Source organism: Mandrillus leucophaeus, unplaced genomic scaffold (genome assembly GCF_000951045.1).
Source record: "Mandrillus leucophaeus isolate KB7577 unplaced genomic scaffold, Mleu.le_1.0 Scaffold3, whole genome shotgun sequence".
NCBI classification, from domain to species: domain Eukaryota; kingdom Metazoa; phylum Chordata; class Mammalia; order Primates; family Cercopithecidae; genus Mandrillus; species Mandrillus leucophaeus.
The window spans coordinates 15,239,215-15,263,641 of record NW_012103142.1 but is presented as its reverse complement, the minus strand read 5'-3'; the positions used below and the strand labels follow the sequence as shown (position 1 = coordinate 15,263,641).

The 24,427-nt window shown below is 42.2% G+C and overlaps 1 protein-coding gene across 1 annotated transcript in view; it reads left to right on the top strand.

Annotated features, from left to right (window-relative positions):
• The window catches only part of TNFRSF21 (tumor necrosis factor receptor superfamily, member 21), a 51,061-nt gene that overhangs the window by 5,043 nt on the left and 21,591 nt on the right, over positions 1-24,427 (top strand). The window contains exon 3 of the mRNA XM_011986876.1: positions 23,087-23,352. Within this exon, the coding sequence (XP_011842266.1) occupies positions 23,087-23,352 (266 nt within the window). The remainder of the gene's footprint in view (positions 1-23,086; positions 23,353-24,427) is intronic.

Here is a 24,427-nt window from a genome sequence, read left to right as displayed (position 1 = left end):
TCAATTGCCCCCTTCTTTTTAATTTAAAAAAAAAATCTTATTTGTACATATTTCCAAACTTTTGAAAAGTTGCAACAACAGTACAAAGAATACCTATATACCTGTGCCAACGTTTACCTATTATTAACATGTTGCTCTTTTGCTTTATCGTTTGCTCTCTCTACATAAAAAATACACCTATAGGGCCAGGTGCAGTGGCTCATGCCTGTAATCCCAGCACTTTGGGAGGCTGAGGCACACAGATCACCTGAGGTCAGGAGTTTGAGACTAGCCTGGCCAGCATGCCGAAACTCCGTATCTACTAAAAATAAAATGATTAGTCAGGTGTGGTGGCACATGCCTATAGTACCAGCTCTTCAGGAGGCTGGGGCAGGAGAATCACTTAATCCTTGGAGGCAGAGGTTGCAGTGAGCCAAGATCATGCCATGCACGCCAGCTGGGCCACAGAGTGAGACTTCATCTCAAAAAAAAAAAAAACACACACACACACACACACACATAGATTTTATATTATAAAATATGCATTATAGAATAGCTTATTATACATTATATAACATGTAATATATAATACATAATTATGTACATATATACACATACATACATGGAAAAAATATTTTTTCTTAATTATTTTATGGCCTTTTATCCCCTGATACTTTAGCATGTAATTCCTGACAATAAGACTATTCTCTGCAGAAAACATACTACAGTTTTCAACCTTAATAAATTTAGCAGGGTTACAATCCTTTGCCTTTCATTTGCCAATATTGTATGTTGACGCAATAAGGCCCTCGGTAGATAATATACTTTTTTTTCTCTAGCGTAGGATCCAGTCTAGGATCAGAATTGCATTAAACTGCCCTGTAAGTGGCTAGTCAGGATATTTGTTCTGTTGCAGATTTACCCAATTAGTAGAAAACAATGTGAACATCCTGGTAGATAATTAAATATCTGGAACTGTCCTCTCATTATTCACTTTATTACAAAAGCAACTCCATTCCTTTAGTAGTTGCTTTTATAGATTAGATTATGATCAGCTACATTTTAAAACTCTCTTTTGCCGTCTGGTTTGTAAAATTCTTGAGAACACAGCAAGTGGTAGAGTAAAAACTGGTCCAGCAGCAGAAAGCAATTTAATATAATGATCTTAGATGTTCTTATGACCATAGTAACCTTATAAACTACTATGCCTGTGTCCTTAAAACAATATCCTACTTTGTAAAAATAATGGAAGTGCCAAATCAAACAAAGCCCGATCCTACCCTTCTGTGAAAGCAGTACCTCAGCAATGTGCTTTTCAAACTAAATTACAGTAGTTTCATTGAGGCATAACTGTCTCTTCCAATAGTTTAGGCTTGTTCCTCAGATTTTTGCAATGGGATATTTATATTTAAGATGCTTTTCTAAGGAAAGTCTTTTCTTTCCAAATTGCTAGTCTCAAACATGCAACCGGGTAAAATCTTATTACAAAGAGAGGTTCTGTTTAGTAAAGCCATTCCAGGTGCTCAGAGTGGCTTCTAGAAACAGGGCTTTGTTGGTCTGATTGCACTGAGTTCTGGCCAGCAGATAATCCTGTATAATAAGATCTTTTCCTGGTCCTTGTCTATTTCACACTGAATTGTTCATGAGGATAAGATGGGAAGGAAATGGCTTAGCCTTGGGTTGTTTTCTATCAGAGGTCTTCTAAAATCTCACTTATCCCTGCCTACCCTCAGTAGAACAAGTCATGCTCCTGGATGCCATATAGATCCTCCGAACTCTGAAGTTAGGCCATTGGTTTCCGTCTTCCTTGCGAACAGAGACCTCTTTTATTATTCAGCTCTACTCATCCATCTTCATCTACCATGGACTTACAGTTTTTAAAGTTGAAAAACTTTAAAAGCTACAATTGTACTTTCATGGAGTCCTAGTATTGGAAACATAAGATGAGGCCTCACATGGCTAGGAGATGGAAGAATGAGGGTGCTGTGGTATTTTGTACGCTTTCTTCCTTTCTGAAGTCAGAGCAATTTTATGTTTGGTCGATGTTGGTATGTGTTTGGGGACTGGACTGTGGTTTCATGTAGTATATCTACTTCAGCAACAGGAATTGGAAGTACTTCAGAATGTTTATATACAAAATTATAGTTAAGAGGTTGAAGTGTCAGCAAGATAAGAATATTGTTAATACTCAATTTGTCATGCTTTTATCATTTTTTAAAGATGTATTTCTTTATGTTGTATAACCTCAACATAATGGAGTAAGTGGCGGGGGAGTGTCCAAAAAGTTCAATTTAATTAAAAATTAAGGATATATGTGGATTCACATTAACCACTAGGTTACATGGAAAACATTTTTTATTTGATCTGTTTTGTCACAAAAGAACAAAAGTAAAGATAGTAGAACTTAATCCCTATACAATTGGCCATACATGGCCCTAAGAAAAGTCACCAATGAGCTGAAAACACTTTGTTCATTTCCTTATAGCTATGGAGGCTACAAAAGTGTATTCTAGTCCCAACTGAAAAACAGTGTAGCTGAGAACAGAACCCAATTGCTGTTCGCTCATTGCTGTTTTTAATTTGTGCCGTTGACTATTTCCCTTTTCCTTCTTTCTTCCTCTCCTTCCTCCCTTCCCTCCCCATTCTTCCTCCCTCTTTAACCATTTGCAAAAAGTAGGAAGTCTTGTTCTCAGCAACGAGTTGGCCTAGAAATTTAGAGGGGAAGTTTGAAAAGCAGGTGAGGAGTAAGAATTGCCCTGAAAGTACTTATGGACAAAGAAGCTCTGCAAAGTGACTAAAGGAACAAAACATCGGCAGTTTCTGGCTTGGATCATATTTCCTTTTTCCTTCAAACTGTGAAGAAAAGTGAGGGAAAAAAGGTGGGAGACAAAGGAATCGGATATAGTTTAAACCTGCTCAGTTTCTGATTAGCACATTCTTCAGTGCTCTGCCTTGAGGAGACACTGCAGTAAGCATTTGTTACAGACAGTGATCCCTCTCCACGTAGTTACATGAGGCACATGCTGTAGATAGGCAGCATCTCCTTTAAATCAGCTGCAACAGGGATTATGAAATCAGTCGGGGCAGGCACTGTTTCTCAAGCAGATTGTTTTGTACCCACTACAGCAAAAGGGCAAAGGTCTTACCCTGTAGAACTGGATTCTAAGATGCAATTTCTTCATTCCTTTAGCTCTCGCCATCTGTCACTGTTTAACTCTTTGTGGCTATGTGGTTTGTCTCCCCACATAGCTTCTAAGTTCTTAGAGAGAAGACATTGGGTCTTACTGTGTGTTTCCCTATGCCTGGAATAGGGCTCGAGGAGGGGTGGTCCAGAGCTGAGCTGGCACATATGGTAACCACTAGCGTCATGAGCTATTTAATTTAAAACTAAAATTAACTAAAGTTAAAAATTCAGCTCCTCAGTTGCACCAGCCACATCTTAAGTACTCAGTAGCCAGACATAGCTTGTGGTTACCATATTGGATAGGACAGATAGAGAACACTGCCATCATCATATAAAGTTCTCTTGGATAGCACTGGTGTACAGCACCCATAAATTAACTAATCTACATATACTTTTTAAGACCGGATTGTTTTAAAGACATTGCATTGGTTTTTTTCTTGTTGACTTATACTGATGTTGGTGTTAGGGATTTAAACATAGAGACCTTCAGGTGGGTTCTTTATACTAAATTGCCATAGATGATAAGAATTATTTTTCAGAGCTAAAGGAGACTTCTATAACAGCACTGCTTTAATATACGCAAAAACTGACTAGGAAAAGATTGCTGACATCCCTTATCTGATTTGCTTATTTCAAAGTGAAACACATCAGCCAATGAACACTGGAGAGCAGGGTGATGCCAAGAGAGAGAACCCTGCTAATTCAAAGGCCAAGGCAGCTTTGTAAATGCTTGGGTGCTTATGTTTAACTAGTGTGGAAATGGATTAACCTTCAGTGACTTTAGACTTGGATGTAAATATATGCTGTCCAAAACAATATTTTCCCTAAGCTATCTATACCACGGGTCAGCAAGTTACGAAGTATTTTAAGAGAATCTAGGAGATTTTTAGGATTATAGGTTGCAACTACTCCACTCTGTTTGAAAGTCAGTAGTATGAAGTGGCCAGAGACACCATGTAAATGATGGGTGTGGCTGTGTTCCAGCAAAGCTTTATTTGCAAGAACAGGTGGTTTGTCCTGCAGGCTGTCGTGTACCAGCATCTGGTCTACACCATAGACTGGTCATCTTTTAGCAGCTTCTTTTTCACCTTCTGCTGGCTTGCACAGCTTGGATAAACAGTCTGATTCTTGGAGACTTTCTCAAATTTCAACAGTTCGAGCTCAGTTTTTCCTTTAGCAGTAACTGTTTCTAAGTCTGCTGAAGGGTTAAGTAACAAAGGAGAACCATCAGCTATGAGTCAGAGCAAGGAAAAGGTGGCAGCTGTCCTTGTATTTTCCTTTAAAAATTGTTCTATGCTTCCTCCATCTCCTAACAGATGTCAGCTTTCACCGGGAGAGCTCCATCTTATGTATGGGTCCACCTCACAGGTGTACATGCCATGTACCTACTATAATTCATCTCTTTGCCAAACTGGAGCCATAGAGAAGAGAGGAGGGGGTCTGGGAAAGCTGAGGTTCAGATCTATTCTGCTACTAAAAGGCTGGATGATCTCAGGCAAGGCACTTCCTCTCTTTTCATCTCGTCTTTCTTTGCAAAATCAGGAGACTTGAACCCATCACAGAAGGGCCACCAGATTTTGATCAGTGTGACAGTTTATTTGTGCCTTACCTGAGTGTGCCTACTGTCTTGCTGGTTTCTATCAGGAAAAACATTGGCCTGAGGGGTCCTGCAATGTGCTGTAGGGTAGAGAACACTGCGCTGCTAGTCAGAGGGAAGAGACCACGCTCAATGCCAACCTGAAGCCACAGAAGGATTGTGTGCTCACTGCAACATGAAAGCGCTTTCCCCCAGGTTTATGAGAGTGTGAGGGCAGGTTAGTGAAAATTTCTATTTAAATTAGGTCACAAGGTCCTCCTTTGGAGGAGAAGAGGTGCTCTGATTTTTATAATTTTCAGCTTTTCTGCTCTCGTTTCTCCCCATCTTTGTGGTTTTATCTACCTTTTGCCTTTGATGTTGGTGACCAACAGATGGGGTTTTGGTGCAAACGACCTTTTGTTGGTATTCATTTCTGTTTGTTAGTTTTCCTTCTAACAGTCAGGTCCCTCAGCTGCAGGTCTGTTGGAGTTTGCTGGAGGTTCACTCCAGACCCTGTTTGCCTGGGTATCACCAGTGGAAGTTGCAGAACAGCAAATATTGCAGAACAGCAAATATTGCTGCCTGATCCTTCCTCTGGAAGCTTTATCCTAGGGGGCAGCTGCCTTTATGAGGTGTCTGTTGGCCCCTACTGGGAGGTGACTCCCAGTTAGGCTACATGGGGGTCAGGGACCCTCTTGAGAAGGCAGTCTGTCCCTTCTCAGAGCTCATATGCCATGCTAGGAGAACCACTTCTCTCTTCAGAGCTGTCAGACAGGGACGTTTAAGTCTGTAGAAGTTGTCTGTGGCCTTTTGTTCAGCTATGCCCTGCCCACAGAGGTGGAGTCTAGAGGAAGCAGGCTTTTTGAGCTGTGGTGGGGTCTGCCCAGTTCGAGCTTACTGGCTGCTTTGTTTACCTACTCAAGCCTCAGCAATGGCAGATGTCCCTCCCCCAGCCAGGCTGCCACCTCGCAGTTTGATCTTAGATTGCTGCAGTAGCAGTGAGCAAAGCTCTGTGGGTGTGGCACCCGCTAAGCCAGGCACGGGAGAGAATCTCATCTGCCAGTTGCTAAGACCTTGGGAAAAGTGCAGTATTTGGGCAGAAGTGTTCCGTTTTTCCCGGTTGTCTGTCAGGGCCTTCCGTTGGTTAGGAAAGGGAAATCCCCTGACCCCTTGTGCTTCCCAGGTGAGGCAACGCCCCACCCTGCTTCAGCTTGCCCTCCATGGGCTGCACCCACTGTCCAACCAGTCCCTGTGAGATGAACCAGGTACCTCAGTTGGAAATGTAGAGATCACCCATCTTCTGCATCGATCACGCTGGGAACTGCAGACTGGAGCTGTTCCTATTCAGCCATCTTGATCCTACTTCCGAATGTGAGATATTTTTGTAGTGATTGAAATTGAGCAGTTATTATAGAACTAGTAATGTCTTGAGTCTTTCATTCCCTTCAAGTGTGTAACCAAAAATTATAATATTCTAGCATGCAGCCTGATTGTAAAGGAATGGAAAAGTCCTATCCAAAGGTTTCATCCATCTCTGAATATTTATGATGAGGGACACTTTGGTTTCATATGAGCCAAGGAGCCCCAGCCATAAACAGAACTCCTGAGAACAACCTTGCATTGGTCACAAGGTGGGTCACGAGGTATTTACATACCTAGTAAATGCTTTACTTGCTTTGGAAAAGTTGCTCAATTCTTGTATGGGCCGGTAAGAGGTCAACAGGTCATATCCACCTGTAGAGAGTAGCCAGCTTCTGGGATACACATGTCCTGGAATTAAAACCCTCCCAGTCTCTTAAGTATTAATAAATAGGTGCAGGTTTTGGCTATATTGGAAATCCTTCTTAACTTTAGTATTTCTGATCATGGCTTATTAGTGTGAACATGACTCTCCCCAGTAAAAACTTCCTTAAATTACATGTTTACCACAGATTAGTGAATCTTTGTAATTTGTTGGGACTACGTGCTTAAATTTTACAAGATAACATAAAAGTGATTCTTGCAAATGGAGAAAACTGTCACTCATATATGGGTGGAGGCCGGGGTTATAGAAATAATTTATTTCAGTTCTAGAAAGGCAATGTTCACGTCTGGTTTCACATGCAGGTTACAGGCTAAGTGCTCTGCTGGGAAGAAGGTGGCTTTCCAGGGGCCCAGGCAGACCTCTTGTCCACAGGGTATATTTTTAGCTATGACAGCCAAATTTCTTCCTGGAAAAATGAGAGATATTAAATTAGAGAGGAATTATTCGCTGTCTTAGATGATATTTCTCCCTCTTTGTTCTGCTTTTTGGTGTATTATCTCTTGGTTGAGAGTTATTGTTATCTATAGGTTGCATTATTTGCCTAAATAGAAGCTAAATGGTCAGTCTGCCCAATTCTGAATTAGTTGGAATTTGGCTAAAGCAGGGAAATACATTATATGAAGTAAACATGCTATCCTACTCCGAAATGATGGAGGGAAGTTTGGGATAAGTTTGTAACCAGGTTCACTCTTAAGGGATCTCAAGGCAAAGGAAAAACTAGAAAATAATCTTTAAAAAGACTTGTTATTCGACTGCTTGTGATGTTTTTATTTAATTATATATATTTGAACACCATGTTCAAGGCACTGTTCCAGGACTAGGGCTTACTAGGCTTTAGTAACATAGTGCTTGTTTTCATTTTATTTTTTGGAAAATTTACAAGTTGGAGAGCAATGAAGATCATGGGGAATATGTGTGTGTGTGTGTGTGTGTGTGTGTGTCTGTGTGTGTGTGTTTGTATGTAAGTCAGGGTTAGAAGAGATTCACTTAGTCCAGTCCTCTCATTATACTGAGGATGAAGCTGAAGCACAGGAAGGAAGGGTGACTTGCCCGAAGTCACATGGCCAGTAGGGTTAGAGGGAAGCCAAGGCCTGGCTCTCTAATTCCCGAGACAGTGCTCTTTATATTTGACATGTTGCTTTCCTGGTCAAAGGACTGCAGGGTTCTTCTGCTCAGTGCAGAGGACATTCTGGTTTGTAAACAATTACTCAAGTTTCTTGAATGAGAAAACACACAGGCGATGCAAAAACCTAGAAGATAAATGAGGATACTGGAGACTGAGGTTAGGGAAGCAAAGGAATGAAGGAATATAGCCCTTTGGCCCTTATCAGGGGCATAGGGTAGATGAGGAGGCAGGGATGGAAGGCGTGTCTCAGAGCCTGACCTGCTATCTCCCCCTGGATAACCTGGGTGACACTGGTAATGGTCCCCAGACGATAATCAAGCCAGAAGGGGAAGCGGTATGTGTCTACCTTTGATGAGCATCTTTTACCTGGATGATTTCAGACTGCGGGAGGTGAAAGAACTGGTGACTGTGAGATAAATTAGACGATCTTGGCTCCAGGTGAAAGCAACTTAAAGAAATTCTTAACTCTTTCAACATGCATGAAACCTTCCCACCTTTCTCTTGAAGAGACAAAGGTATTCTTCTCATGTCTCCTTTCCTTGAACCCTCTTAGAGACTTGAGCACCTTTCTGGCTGCTTTTGACATTCTCTGACTTTAACTCAGTTTTACTTGAAAATGTTCTCTTCCAGGATAAATCTATAAGAAAGTTCCTCTAGGAGAGCCTTATTATTGGTGAGGGAAGGGAGAGAATAATACTTCCTGTTTGCTGAATGCTTATGATGTGCCAGGCACTGTTCTGTGGGATTTATATATATTTTCTTGTTGAATTCTCAGAATAATCTTATGATGTCAGGATCATGCCAATTTTACACATGAGGAGCAGTGGCACAGGAAGATAAAGTAAGTTGACTAAGGCCACACCACGAGTCAGTGGTGAGCCGGGACTGGCTCTCAGGCATATGGCTTTGGATCCGGAGCTGGGAACTAGTACATACACTGCATCTCACTCTTACCCTTCCATCCTTTGGTGAAGGAGGAGTGGAGGTGTGGACAGACGCTTGAAACCTAGACCATCACAAATACACTGTTGCAACATATTTCTCCTCAATTTCTACTTGTTTCCCTTTCTAGGACCCCATGATGAGGAGTGGGGGTTGATGGAGAGACATATTCAAGAGATTTATATTCAAAGAAGCAACCAAGATTCAGAAAGATGGGGTTGATAATTGTTTACTTCACCCTGGGAGGCAGCATAGTGCAGTGAAAGGTGAGGGCTCATGCGTCAGATATACTTGGGTTTTGAATATCAGTCCTGTCTATGCCATGGTACCAAGCCTGTGTCTCACCTGTAATGTGGACGTGCCTCCTATCTCATGGGATGTCTATGCAGATTGATTGATATAATATGTAACATTGATAAAATTGCCAGGTTGGTTGCCCCTTTTTCTTCCCCACAAGGTCAGGGAGATGAGCCATACTGAAGCATTCATGGAGAGCTGAGGTCAGGCGGAGGGACATTGTATCTGATTTTCAACCCAAGTAGAAATCTGTCTAGAGTCAAAATTTATAATGAGTTACATAGGCCAGAAGAAGTGGTTGTAGAGGCAACAACTGCACTAGGAACTTTGACTATAAAATGACTTAAAGATTGACCAGTACAAGAAGAGTGGAAAAGAAAATCAGAGTGTGAGGCCAGGTGTGGTGACTCACACCTAAAATCCCAGCACTTTGGGAGGCTGGGGCCTGATCACTTGAGGTCAGGAGTTCGAGAACAGCCTGGCCAACGTGGTGAAACCCCATCTCTACTAAAAAATACAAAAATTAGCTGGGTGTGATGGTGCGTGCCTCTGGTCCCAGCTACTCAGGAGGCTGAGGCAGGAGAACCACTGGAACCTGGGAGGCGGAGGTTACAGTGAGCCGAGATCTCACTACTGCACTCCAGCCTGGGTGACAGAATGAGACTTCATCTCAACAAAAAAAAAAAAAAGAAAAAAGAAAATCAGACTGTGGCATGGGTAGTCTGACTAACAATATTAGAGGCTGGAAGGAAGGAAATTTACTCACATGGGTCTGCTCCTGTAGGATGGGTGGCACCTGCTAAGTTGATGGGTGCAGCCTTGGGAGGCGATAGAACAGAATATTCTGTGTACCAGTGAAAAAGCAAACCTGCTCATTGGGAGATGTGTGGAGTGGGGCAGCATTGGCTCGGGAGGGAAGCTGTGCAGAGGGAAGGACCCCATGGGCCTGATTTTGCTCACCTTAATGATAAAGGTCTTGGATTCAAATTATTTGGAATGTCTCTTTTCATCTTAAAATCCTTCTCTTCGGAGATGCAAAAACTGAAACTTGCAGTTGGAAACAACCTACAACCAACCCCTTCTGTATTTTAGGATTGAAATTCAAATACTAAGTTAAAGTACAGACCAGCTGGCTTGGTGGTCGAACTTCTTATTAGCATAACTTTGATGTCTCAATTTGAATGTAAAGACTGTTCTTTGGGGAAATAACGCTGCTTAACAACCAAGACATAATTTGCTTAGCGTATTTATTTATATATTGAATTAAGTTATATTTTAGGACTTGAGTTTCTGGTGATAACATTTTTTATTTCTTCCATTCTATCCCTTATCCACAATGTACTACTCAAGCAAAGCAAATCATAACATCCCTCTTTCCCTAGCAAACCAGCAAAAATGGTTTAATCAATAACAGCCCAGTTCAGAGTTCTAAGTTCCCATGAATCCCAACCACAGGCTTAGAAAAAAATGTTTCCTTCCTTCCCCAAGTGTGATTCCTCTTTGAGGATTGGTCAAATGTGGGAGAATTTGTCTTTATTGGGGGTTGTGAACAAAACCCATCTCCCAGACTCAGAATTCTGCAGACTTCTCCCTCTTTCTAGGGTAAGTAGTAAGGGCCAGTCCAATAGTGGGAGTACATTTGCAATGCAGTGCAATTGTAGGAGTGGAACTGCATGTTTCTTATACAAAGATTTCCTAGAGGTTTCAGTGGTTAGGTGACAGAAGTTGATCAACTGTAAGCTGTGCTGTGGATATATTTGAACAATATTAATAAACTCTTCAATCAAGTATCAGGAATAGCTTAAGAAAACTTTTATCTGAATCATTAAAACCACCATATGCAGTGTTTGAAAATGAACAAATCAAGTGTGTTAGGGATGATATGTTAGCACTTTGCCACTTTGGTTTTGCTTAAAATGAAGTTATGGGGTGTTTGTTACTACCAGCATAGGCAAGATCAGGAGGTGATTTGGAATGCAAAGATGACATAAAATGTGATTACTGTGATATACATTTTTAACCTTTATAGGAAAGGCTCCTTCTGCTACATTGTTTTCACATTCTACTTTTCTTTAACAAAGATTGATATGCTTCCTGAGTGCCATGTCCTGTTCTAAGTTTTTATAAATATCAACTCCATTTTCATAACCCTATAAGGAAGGCCACTACTATTCCTATTTTACAGATGGGGAAACTGAGGTTTGAAGAGTAATTTCCCCGAGGTCACATAGCTAGGAAGTAGCAGTGCCAGGTTTTAAAGTCAGGAACTGATCTGACGCTAGACACTGTCCCTTAATGATCAGAATCTGGATTTTCCCATAAATTACTTGGTGCTAGAGAGGTCTAACCTTTTGTGGTTGATTTAAAAAACAAAACAAAACAAAAAAAACCAAAACTGCTCAATCAAGAAAAAAATTATTTACCTTAGCAAAGCCCAGCTTGTTCTGAAATAAAACGCCTACAAAATTGTCATCAGCAGTAAATTTTCCTCTGTAGAAATCACTCAGATTTCCTACTTGTTCATAAATTACTTGAAACAGAAAAATTCTAAAGCCAGACACCCAATGGCTGAAGGCTCTACAAGGCTGTTTTAAGAAATAGAGGCTGTTTCAAGTCAGAGGTAATGGAGTCCTTCTAATCTGAACTCACTTCTGTTGAACTTGATGTTTTTCTCAGCACCAGACAGCAGTGGCAACAGCAGCAGCAGTTGCTGCAACCAAAGAAGCTTTCCCTCCTTTGCCAGGCAGACTTTTTGACTAAAAATTCCAGACAGTCATCCTGTCTGTCAGCCCGAATTTCCTATGGGAAGTAGGCTTGAAGTGTAAACAGCAGGAAGCCAGGCTGAAAGGAGCAGGTTATTCTCTTTAAGAGGCTGCTGTGTCCTAGTGTTCCAGCTCCGGGCTGACGGCCGCAGTCATTTTCCAGCGGCGGGGTTGGACTGTTCTCACCCCCACCCCCATCCCACTGCCTTTTCCACCTCTGAGTCCAGGAATGCCATTTCCAGTAGACAGCACCTTTCTCTTTAACCTCTTAGGGTGTTTGAGGATTATAAAGCACACAAAACTGTTGGCAGGAAAAAAGCCTCTCATGGTTGTAGCCTAAAAAGCATTATCTTATGCACAAGGTGGCCAGAGGCATGGCCTTTGACTTTGGGAGTCAGAGACTGTTATTCTCCTCAGACCCGCCCTCTAGTGACTTTGTTCTCTAGCCTTTAGGGTGAAGCTATTAATTAATTTATTTATTATTTTTTGAGACAGAGTCTTGCTCTGTCGCCCAGGCTGGAGTGCAGTGGTGTGATCTCGGCTCACTGCAACCTCTGCCTCCCAGGTTCAAGTGATTCTCCTGCCTCAGCCTCCTGAGTATCTGGGACCACCATGCCCGGCTCATTTTTGTATTTTTAGTAGAGATGGGGTTTTTCCATGTTGGCCAGACTGGTCTCAAACTCCTGACCTCTTGGTCTCCCAAAGTGCTGGGATTACAGGTGTGAACCACTGTGCCCAACCTAAGGTATTTATTTTTAAAATGTATATGTCACTCTCTGTTTTAACTAACAGCTTTTAAATTTAAGCTGTTTCAGATATTGAAAAGCAAATCAGCATTTCCCCCACATAGGACTCAAATACAAATAGAAAAAATACATCTAAAAATGTATGTCCTTGAGTCAACCTGGTCAGGTATTACATAAGCAGATTTTGCAGAAGAGGAGGAATTTCTGGAATTCTGCTGATGTTCTTCACAAGTAATTGGTGGTTAACATTGCAATGTATGTATAGAATTTGACATATTAGGCTTATTGATGTGTCAAATTTTAACGAATAGGTGAATTCAAATGTATAAGTAAAAAAAACCTCTTACTATATTTCACCAAATCTGAGACACAGTTAACTGTGAGACGTACCACTCTTTTATACACCACTAAGGAGAAAAAGGAAACACTACAAACAAACTATGAAAAGGCATTGATTAAAATATACATTCAGGTGTCTTAGAATTAGTAAATATGGTGATCTTTTAGCCGCAGTCCCACGTTTTTTCCATAGAGTCTGACAATATGATTCTAACGCCACTTTTCAGTTCTCAGTTTTCCTCTGCTTGGCCTATTGGGCAGCAATTGACACTCTTACCTCCCTTTTCCTTGAAACACTTTCTTCCCTTTGCCTCCAAAACACCACGTTGTCCTGGTTTTCCTCCTCCATCTTGGGCTGTTTCTTCTCTGTCTCCATAGCGGGTTCCTCCTCATTTTCCTGACCTCTAAACAGTGGAGAGCTCCAGAACTCAGTGCTTGCACCTCTTTTCAATGTACACACTCTCTCCCTTGGTGACCCACAACTTTAAATACCATCTATCTGCTGGTAATTCCCAAGTGCGTATTCCAGCCTGGATCTTTTACCTGAACTCACTATAGAAATATGCTCCTGCCTGCTTGACAGACCCAGATGTTTAACGGGCACCTGCTGCTTAAGATGTCTAACACCAAATTCCAAACCATACCTCCACATCAATTGCCCATCACAGAAAGTGGTCCCCTGCCTTCCACCTGCTCAGGCCGAAACCTTAGCATCCTTGATTCCTTTATTACATTCTTGCCCCATATTTGACTCATTAGCCAATCCTGTCTGTCAGCTCTACCTTCAAAATACATGCAGAAGTCCACCATCTCCCATCACCTCCACGGACACCACTTTGGCCCAGACCATTATTACCTCTGCTGGATTACTGCTGTGACCTCTAACTGGTTGCTCCATTTTTATCTGTGCCCCCTTCAGTGTATTCTTGACCCAACACCTGGAATGATATCATTTAAATGTAAAGTCAGACTGTGTCATTTCTCTCCCCAAGGTCTCCAGTGACTTCCTATTGAATGCAGAGTAGCAGCTTAAAGGCCAGATGTGATCTGCACTCCTCCAACTCCAATTTTTTCTCTCTCTATGACTCCTACTGGTCCCTCTGCCTGGCCCACTTGCTCCAGCCATGCCAGCCTTCCTGCTGCATCTTGTCCATGCCAATACCCTTCCTGCCATTGCACCTGCTACTCCCTTTGCCCAGAACCCTCTTTCCACAGATAATCTGCACAGCTTTCTCCATTAAGGGCTTGATGCTACCTCTGTGAGGCTTCTCTTAGATGTGGCAGCCCCATCACCTTCTACCCTATCCTCTTTCCCTGCTTTGTTGTTCTCCTTAGCTCTCCTCCCTATCCAACACCGTTTATGTTTTATTACTTCCCCACAATGGAATGTAGCCTTCACAAAGAAAGGGATTTTGTTTCACTTGGCATTTGTTCATTGCCGTGAAAAGTGCCTGTACCTAGAAAAATGTCTGGCACAAAGTAGATGCTCAATAAATTTTCGTTGAATGAATAAGTTAACAGCTTCAGGTATTTGGGATAGCTTCAAAAACAGACTAAGACAAAGAGGAAGGAGGGATGTTTTTGTTTTGGTTTTTGCCCAGTGGAATGAAATAAAAGATGATTCGTTTTCCTCACAGTATCAGTGATATTTCTTCCATTTGGAAAATTGTCTACTGTTTTGATAGTCTATCATGGGAAAACATGTTGTCCATTTACTTCAAGAGATCTTTGCACAGTGTTTTTTGTTTTTTCTTTTTCTTTTTCTTTCTTAATAGTCCCCAGGGTTCATCTGAGCTTACGGTTATTGTCTATTAAACCTTCAACCAGATAGTGATAAATTCTGCTTCAGAAATAATTTTTTTGCAGCTAAAGTAAAATCTAAACAGATCTTCTAACTTTTACACCTGAATTAGGAAAGGACTATTTTTAACCTGGGGTATACATAGTTCCCAGCACTAATAAAGCAGTTTCCTCTGTAGTGGACGTACTGGAAGTTACTGCTGTTGGTACACAAATTTTTAACCACGCTATGGTATACTGGTTACTATGAATCACAGGTACATGTGGGTATGTTGCTTTTAGGAACACTTACTCTGTTATTAGGCCGGAGAGACCACAGCTTGGACAGCTGATCCCAGCAGAAGGATTCTGCTGCAGTGGGAGAATCTGGGAGAACTTCCCCGCTTGTGAGCTTTGACCGCTAAAGTGGATGCAGTGGGTCACTCTCAATGGGAAGAGGGCACTGGCAGAGGGAGAGGCCCTTGTACAAGAACAAGGTTCCTGGGAGCCCAGGTTTCACCCATTGGTGAGCACAGAACACCATAGAACCGTTGTTCTTTCGTCTCATTATTGTAGAGGCTGGAGATCCGGCAGGGCCACAAGGCTAGGGTGTGTGTGGGCCTGGGGCCACTCAAGTTCTCAGTGGCTTAGGTTACAGAAGCTGATGAGATGACAGATGGTGAGGAGACTCAGTTAAGAGGATAGAGATGACAAAAAAAAAAAAAGGCTTTCATTCATTCATCCAAAGATACTTGTGGTATTCCTCTGATAAGTTCTGGGGATACTGCTAGTCAAAGCAGTGTGGACTTGGGCTTGGCCTCAAAGGCACCTTTGAGGACATGACCATTGTATGTGGCACATCAATTCCAGTAATGTTAAAGCCAGCCTTTTATTCCAATTTCTGACTTTGACATATGTTACTTTGTATATTTGCTGTATGTGCTGTGGCCATCTTTGTCCCTGTATCTGCAGCTTGTAAGGTTATGGACACAGTGCTTGCCTACTAGGAGCATGTCTTTTGAGGAGGTTTTGGGGGGTGTTAGAAGGGAGGTTGTCTTGAGTTCATGTCTCCCATCTTCCATGTGTACATCTCAGGAGACTGCTGGGTGTGTGTTGAGAAACTGGCACAGGGATAACTGTGGAGTCATCTGTCCTGAGAGGAGGTTGTGTATTAATTGCCTCCCTGGGAATTTTCTCATTATTTATCCCTTTACAACTGTCTTTCTAGAAGAATAATGAGAACTGACATTACGTGTAACAAAATGTATTGGGGGTGCTTGAATCTTTTTATAGGATGAGTTTGATACCATCAAAAAGTTTATAAACCTATCTCTTAGATGCACCCATTCTGCATGAAGCGTGGTTGTGCAGCATGAAACCGAGTGCTATGTTGTGTAGTTCCGGGCAGCCTTTGCTTCCTCCGACTTTGTCTTCACTGTCCTTTATACTTCTTCCAAGGAAGGCTTTGATATGGTTTCTCAGTGATGACATTCATTTCAGATATTTATCTCCACGAGGAAAACAGCCTTCATATTTTCTCTAGTTATAAAGGTCAATTTGGGTTTTTATTAAAAGAGAAGGAACCCATTTTTGCATCTCGAAGCTGATATTCAGCTTTTAAAAAATGAGCTTCAAATTAGGATTGTCCCCCAGATAATATGTAATTCAAGATTTTGTACTGCACTGGAAATTGCCATTTCTTCCATAATAACCAGTTGATCAGCTCATACCTCAGTTCTTGAGCTCTCTGGCTGGGGATCAGGTCAGTACCAGCTCGCTTGGAAGAAGCCATTGAGTATGGCTGTGATGGCCTGCATGTGGCAGAGGTGGTGGCAGCGGCATTTTTCCTTCCACATTTCCCCTCCTGTGGATGACTTCAGCGATCTCCTAACGTGTACGTGTGAGGTTCCAAGAAACACAGGAAGCCGGGAGTCTGGTGCTTGGCTCCATTGTTTAGCACCAGTAATCCCAGTGCTAAAACCTGTGTTTGTACAGAACTCTTCCCATCTTTTAGGTTCCTTGGCCCAATGACACTTGTCCAGGCAGAAATGGAGGGGCAGGGGAAGGAGAGCTGAACTGTACTGACGTGCTACCCTAGGAGTCTTTAATGCTTGATCGCATAAATCTCCTTAACCACTCTACCAGATAAGAGGTGGTGTTTCTATTTCACTGAAGTGAAAAGTGAAATCTGAGAGGTTGCCATTTGCCCAGGGTCACACAACTAACAAGTCACAAAGCTGGAGTTTGAAACCATGTCTTGCAACTACTACCGATGATCTTCCCACTACCTGATCCTTCCCATCCTCGTACTTTTCTCCAGGGGCCAGGGCCACCTTCTCAGACAGTTCCTGACTAGTACAGCCTCGGATGTATAGGGCTTGACTCCTTTGATGACCTCCCCAGAAACTTCATCCATTCTCCAGAACTCCAGGATCTGGCACCAAGGGAAAAGGCAATGTTGGCAGGGCACGGTGGCTCACACCCGTAATCCCAGCATTTTGGGAAGCCTAGGCAGGTGGATCACTTGGGGCCAGGAGATCGAGACCAGTCTGGTCAACATGATGAAACCCTGTCTCTAGTAAAAATACAAAAATTAGCTGGGCGTGGTGGTGCACACCTGTAGTTCTAGCTACTCGGGAGCCTGAGGCTGGAGAATCTCTTGAACCCAGGAGGTGGAGGTTGCAGTGAGCCAAGATTGCACCACTGCACTGCTGTCTAGCCTGGGTGACTGAGTGAGACTCTGTCTCACAAAAAAAAAAAAAGAGGCAACGTGATGTTCTATGCCCCTGTCTATCAGCCCTCCAGTGGGTTGAGGGTTGTGCTACTTTTCAACGTAAGGAAAAAGACACTTGGCACCACATCCAGTTAAACAATTTAGATCAATTCAACACAGCGACTGTCACCAATTTTGATGAAAACCCTGGGAACTCCAATGGGACAGATGACTGGGCATCTGGCCAAGCAGAGAGGTGGTCTCCATGTCACTGTCATTTCACATTGAGGTTAATAATTGGGGTGGGAACTTTCATTGTCTTCTGAGTGTGGTTTCTTTTCTTTGAATGAAATGCTTTTCTAAATCTTTATGCTATTTGACAGTCCTACCCAAGGTCTCTTTAAATTGCTGTCATTGCAGGGGCTGGAGAACTACAGCCCGTGGGCCATATCCAGCCTACTTTTTTTGTAAATGGAGTTTTATTAGAACACAGCCACATTCATCTGTGGTGTTGGTGGCTGCTTTCATGCTCCAACAGAGATGGGGAGTCATGACAGAGACTGTATGGTTTTCAAAGCCTCAAATATTTACTGCTGTCCTTACAGGAAAAGTTTGCTGACTTCTCTCTTTCTCTCTCTTTTTCTCTTTCTTTTAGGGTATCATAGATTTAAAGAAAGGAAATAAAGGGTGCGGTGGCTCATGCCTGTTGTCCCAGCACTTTGGGAGGCTGAGGTGGGCAGATAACTTGAGGTCAGGAGTTTGAGACCAGCCTGGCCAACATGGCAAAACCCTGTCTCTACTAAAAATACAAAAATTATCCGGGCATGGTGGTGCGCACCTGTAGTCCCGGGTACTAGGGAGGCTGAGGTGGGAGAATCTCTTGAACCCAGGAGGCAGAGGCTGCAGTGAGCCGAGATCACAAGAAAAGAAATAAAGTTCCTGGGGAAACTATTCCAGTGTCTATTAGGTGGTGCAAAAGTTACTGTGGTCTTTGCCATTTTGGTGACCAAAAACAAAAAACACAATTACTTTTTTTTGAGACAGAGTTTTACTCTGTTGCTTAAGCTGGAGTGCAGTGGTACAATCCTGGCTCATTACAACCTCTGTCTCTCAGGTTCAAGTGATTCTCCTGCCTCAGCCTCCTGAGTAGCTGGGATTACAGGTGTGCACCACCACATCTGGTTAATTTTTTGTATTTTTAGTAGAGACAGGGTTTCACTATGTTGGCCAGGCTGGTCACGAACTCCTGAATCAAGGATCCACTCACCTTATCCTCCCAAAGAATTACAGGCATAAGCCACCCGCCCAGCCTGCGATTGCTTTTGCACCAATATATACTTGGTCAATAATAACAGACCAGGAGGCAGCACACACACTGTGGCCAGCCTTGAGTGCATTCATCCTAGGCTGGATGGCCATTCCTGAGGAGAGTAATTCCAGCAAATAATAATGTTCCTCCACTACATCATATTCCCTATTAACCACTACTGAGACACCACTAACTGGGTGGGTGACCTGGACTAGTCACCAACCCCTCTGCATGCGATTTCCTTGCCAACAAAATTGAACACTTAATCGTGTGTATTTATAAAGTATATATAAACACATCTTATATATGTGTATGTTATATATGTGTATGTTATGTAGACAGTTTAAAAAGGAATAGTAAAATAAATCTCAAATACAAGTAATAACATGAAAAGAAAACCCATTTCTCCACTGTCCAGCCTAGGAAACAGAACTTTATGAATACCTTTGAAATCCCTTCTGTGCTCCTTCCCCTCCCCAAAGAGGTAACTATCTCAATTTGGCAAATCATCCTCCTGTTTTTCTGTGTAGTTGATTGTTTTCTTTTGCCTAACGCTTTTTCCTAAACAAAGAAGGCATTCAAAGCCCCAATCTGGTCTCCTCACTGGGGTTTTGTGATAATGTGCTAGACTAAAAGGTTGGTATCCCCTGAGGAAGTCATTGATTTATCTTTGATTTATCAACTCCATGGAGGGAGAGGACAGCAGTAAAGAACATTGGCGACCCCAATCAGTTCATGGAGTTGACCTCACGTTTTCATAGTAGACAATCTAGTTGAGAGAGGGAACAAGATGAAACCTGATTTGTAGACCTTAAATTTAGCTTCCAGTCCATTTTAGTTTATGGGAAATCTCATTGTATCTATTCTTTGTGGGGTTTTTTTTCTTTCTTTATTTTGTGCCTTAAAAAAAGGATAAATACAGTACTGGGTTTTGGAAGAAGGAGTGGTTGTTAAACTTAAACCTTTTAAACTCTGTAATTACTTCGTAAAGGCCGTGTATTTGCATCTGAAATGTATTGAGCCTTAAGTTTAGTGCTCCGTATGTGGAGCTTTCATAATGATGGGAGCACTTCCAAAAATAAATTAACTCTACAGAAAATGTTAATCAGCTTATCCCCAGTGACCCTAGTGAGTTTCTCCATTGTATACATGAGGAAATGGACATGACAGTTAGAGGTTTGCCCAAAGCCACTGTCATTGGCATTATGAGGATTTAAGCAATGGTACTACTTACCAGAAAACGCGGTCATGTTTTCATGTAAGACACTGTGGGCCTTAGTCAAATTGATCTAAATTAAGATTCAGGGACTAACAAGACTTGGTGTTTGGAAGAGTCTACCACATCAACCACAAAAAGCTGGCTTATTCCTTAAAGCTACCTGCAGGGTTTTAAATCGGATATGGGTTTTCTGAGGCGTCTATTTGCTTGAAATCAAAAACTCTGTATCTAACTAAGCATTGCTCAGAAAACTGAAAAGCAATTGGTTCAAGTAACGTCACACTGCCAGGGAAAACTGTGAGAAGTACAGTAATGAGTCAATTTGTGGCGTCCTTTTTTTATTTTTTGTGGCAATCTACATTTTTTTTTTTTTTTTTTTTTAGATAGAGTCTCCCTCTTCTGCCCAGACTGGAATGCAATTGTGTAATCTTGGCTCTGCAACCTCCATCTCTGGGGCTCAAGCAATCCTCCCACCTCAGTCTCCCAAGTAGCTGGGACTGTAGGCCTATGCCACCACACCCGGCTAATTTTTATATTTTTTGTAGAAATGCATTTTCACCATGTTGCCCAGGATGGTCTCGAACTCCTGGACTCAAGTGATCCACCTGCCTCAACCTCCCAAAGTGCTGCATTAGAGGTGTGAGCCACCCTACCCAACCAGCATTCTACTTTTATAGTTGACAAGAAAATAGCCTTCTACTAGGAACTTATTTTTGAAAACCATTTTCAGTGGATTGGTTCAGGATGTGTATACAGCTTTCCACATCATCTGCCTCAACAGGATTGCTTGGCAGAGTAAGAATGCATGTTGAGGAGCCACAGTGTCCTTCGTTTTTACAGACACTTTTATAATTATTATTGTTTTTATTGGCAATAATTGACAGCTCATTTTATAAATATTTTCCTGAACAACTGATGGATGCAAAAAAAATTTTTTTTTCTAGGAAACCTTTGATTGAGAAATCAGAACAGTAAGCCCCTCTTTATTCTTCTTTTTTCCTTTCTCTCCTAAGCCTCACTTGGGAATGTGACCCTATTTTTTTATTGAGTAGTAAATATTTTTAAGATATTGTTAACTATAACAGCTATGTTATCAGGGCAAGTGAGCATGGCCTCATTCAAAGACATGATATTGGCCAGGTGCGGTGGCTCACACCTGTAATCCCAGCACTTTGGGAGGCTGAGGCAGGTGGATCACCTGAGGTCAGGAGTTCGAGACCAGCCTGGCCAACACGATGAAACCTCATCTCTACTAAAAATACAAAAACTAGCTAGGTGTGGTGGCAGGTGTCTGTAATCCCAGCTACTTGGGAGGGTGATGCAGGAGAATCCCTTGAACTCAGGAGGCCTAGGTTGCAATGAGTCGAGATGGCGCCATTGCACTCCAGCCTAGGTGACAAGAGCAAAACTTCATCTAAAAAAAAAAAAAAACAAAGACATGACATTGATTCAGAGGGCTTACTCACCCATTGTAGAAAAATACCAGAGCCCTTACTATAAGGGTGATATATGCACCCCACATGTAAATCCTGGCAAAGCCAATGGTAATTGCAGAGAGAAGATGCCGTAAAGAGAGACACCAAAGTGAGCTACTCTGGGAGAGCCTCGCCTCACGAAGGGTTGGTGCCAGGTGCTTATCCTGAGTTTTTGGATCTTGAGATTTGATTTTTGCAATTCACCAGTTTCATCATCACCATTTCATCTGTTCATCAGATCTGGGGACCACAAATGCACACTCACTGGGTTTTCAAGTGACTGCTGAGCCAGAATAACAATATATTGAATCACTGGGGACAGCTGTCTGTCAGAATAACCAGTCATGGTCATTTATAAGCCAAGGCATTTCCTTCCTCTTGGAAGGTGCCGTCAATATTGTCACATTTCATAGTGGTTACACATACAGATTTCAATTGCAAACCTGGTGAGTTGGGTTCAATAACTAACTCAACTACCTTTGTGATATTGGGCCAGTAGCCTAACTTTTCTAAGTGTATTTTTTTTTCTTACTTGTGTAATTGAAATATTAATGCCTTATAAAGATGTTCAGTGAGCTAATGCCTTAACATAATACCTGGAAGATAACAGCTATTGTTATTACACTGTCCTTTTGGCTGCTGTCTTCATTATAACTATGCAAGTCAAGTTGGAAGACTGAATAATGAATTAGAAAATTGCTTGTTGAACATGACTTTGAGCACAAGTTAGGTGTTCTTCAGGAATGCTTCCATTGGCCTGGAACAGCTGAGCACACTGTCAGTTGATATAAAGGACACCATTCCCAGAACTTGAACACCTTTTACCTAGACAGTGCTGGGTAAAGTCCATTGCAGTTTTAATTTGCAGCTTCCCTTTTTCTAAATGCCATGAAGTCACCATGTTTTTTAGATGGGAGCCTCTAATTTACTTGGTTACTGTTGTGTTTAGTACAGTAGTTAAGTTTTAGATTATGCACTATTCTGAGTAATGTGGTCAAATCTCACGGTCCTGTACCATCCTGCTCTGTACTGCTGGGGAAGGGAATCATCCCGTTGTCCCGCATATCCATGATGCAGACCTCACCTGCCTGTGAGTCACTTAGTAGCCGTCTAGGTTATCAGATTGACTGTCTCGGTACTGGTACCACAGTGCCTGTGTTCAAGTCACCCTTATTTTACTTAATAATGGCCCAAAGCTCGAGAGGAATGATGCTGACAATTTGGATATGCCAGCGGCCATAAAGTGCTTCCTTTAAGTGAAAATGTGAAAGTTCCCTACTTAATAAGAAAAGAACTTAAAGTATAATAATAAAAAAAAAAAAAAAGGAAAAAAAAGCCAATTGTATGCTGAGGTTGCTAAGATCTACAAGAAGAAGGAATCTTCTATCCACGACATTGTGAAGAAGGAAAAAGAAATTCATGCATAGTGTGTAAAGGGCTGTGTACCATCCATGGCTTCAGGCATCCACTGGGGATCTTGGAACTTATCCACCCCTCTCCTTCAACAAGGGTGGATTACTACAGTAACAGAGAAATCACTGTGAATACCTTATTTGGGTTTGGCTTTCAAAACATCGTTTTGGGTCTGATTTATTATAATTCCGTGATCGCTCCTTCTTCTGGTTCCGCACTCAGGAAGTGAAATTTGTATGAGGGTACCAGCTAGTCCACAAGATGAGCTGCTTGTGCCAAGTGCTTAAGGGAGGCAATGCATTCCTTTGACACAGGGCGATAGGAAAGCGTGCCTCTTCTAGTCATTCATTAAAACAGAGCTGCCTTAGATAAGAAGCTTTCCTTACAAGCCCTCATTTGTTTTTTATTTTTTCTCTGGTGTAGGTATCGACATCCTGAAGCTTGTAGCAGCCCAAGTGGGAAGCCAGTGGAAAGATATCTATCAGTTTCTCTGCAATGCCAGTGAGAGGGAGGTTGCTGCTTTCTCCAACGGGTACACAGCCGACCACGAGCGGGCCTACGCAGCTCTGCAGCACTGGACCATCCGGGGACCCGAGGCCAGCCTCGCCCAGCTAATTAGCGCCCTGCGCCAGCACCGGAGAAACGATGTTGTGGAGAAGATTCGTGGGCTGATGGAAGACACCACCCAGGTAATGGAGCCCTGGTTGTGTGTCTTTACCACTGACCTATTGCCCCTATGCTTCACATTTTATCAGTTGTATGGGAACAAAGAAAAATAACATATTCGGTGGATAGGCGCGCACACACACACACCCTAACTTCTAGGATGGGGGTTCTCAGTGGCCGTCCATTAGAATCATCTAGAAAACTTTAAACAAAATACTGATGCTCGGACCCTACTTGCAGACCAGTCACATCAGAATCTCCAGGGGGCAGAGTATGAATCAGTATTTTTAAAAGCTCTCTTTGTTACTCCATTTACCATATCATTTTGCGCGGCACACTTTGAACAAAATCAAGAAAATAGCTTTTTACTACACCCGCCTCTCCTCCAGAGGGTGTTTTTGTGAAGTGGCTTATGAAAGCAGCATTCTCGCGTCCTGAGGATGCAGGTGGTGCTAGCAGCAGTTGATGACAGAACTGATTCTCCTCCTTGGGTTGTTCGTGGAGCACATCACATGGGAACTGAAGGGACCCAGGAGTGTGATTTCTTTATAGCCAATGAACCCTGGCTTTGGAGCCAGACAACACTGGATTTAACTCCTGGCTCTGGTACATATTAGCTTAGGTGACAAAGGGTAAGTTACTTCAACTTTCCTTGCCTCTGTTATTCACGTTTTCAAGCCTGCTATATAAGATTAAGATGAGAAATAAAGCATATAAAATGCCTGACTCATTGCAAGTGTTCTACAAATGGTAGTTAGGACCATGATGTAACTCATTTTACTTAACCTTTCTTTAATTGTATGTACTTCCCTGAAAGGCCATGAGTAAAGTACAGATTTGGATATTGAATCATATTTTCCACAGACTTCGATTCAGGTTTCAGAACATATTCCCAAAGTAAAGAAAGTGCTGCCACTAAGACTTGATAAAACCCACTTAAGATTTAAAGGGCCAGGCCGGGCGCGGTGGCTCAAGCCTGTAATCCCAGCACTTTGGGAGGCTAAGACGGGCGGATCACGAGGTCAGGAGATCGAGACCATCCTGGCTAACACGGTGAAACCCTGTTTCTACTAAAATATACAAAAAACTTTCCAGGCG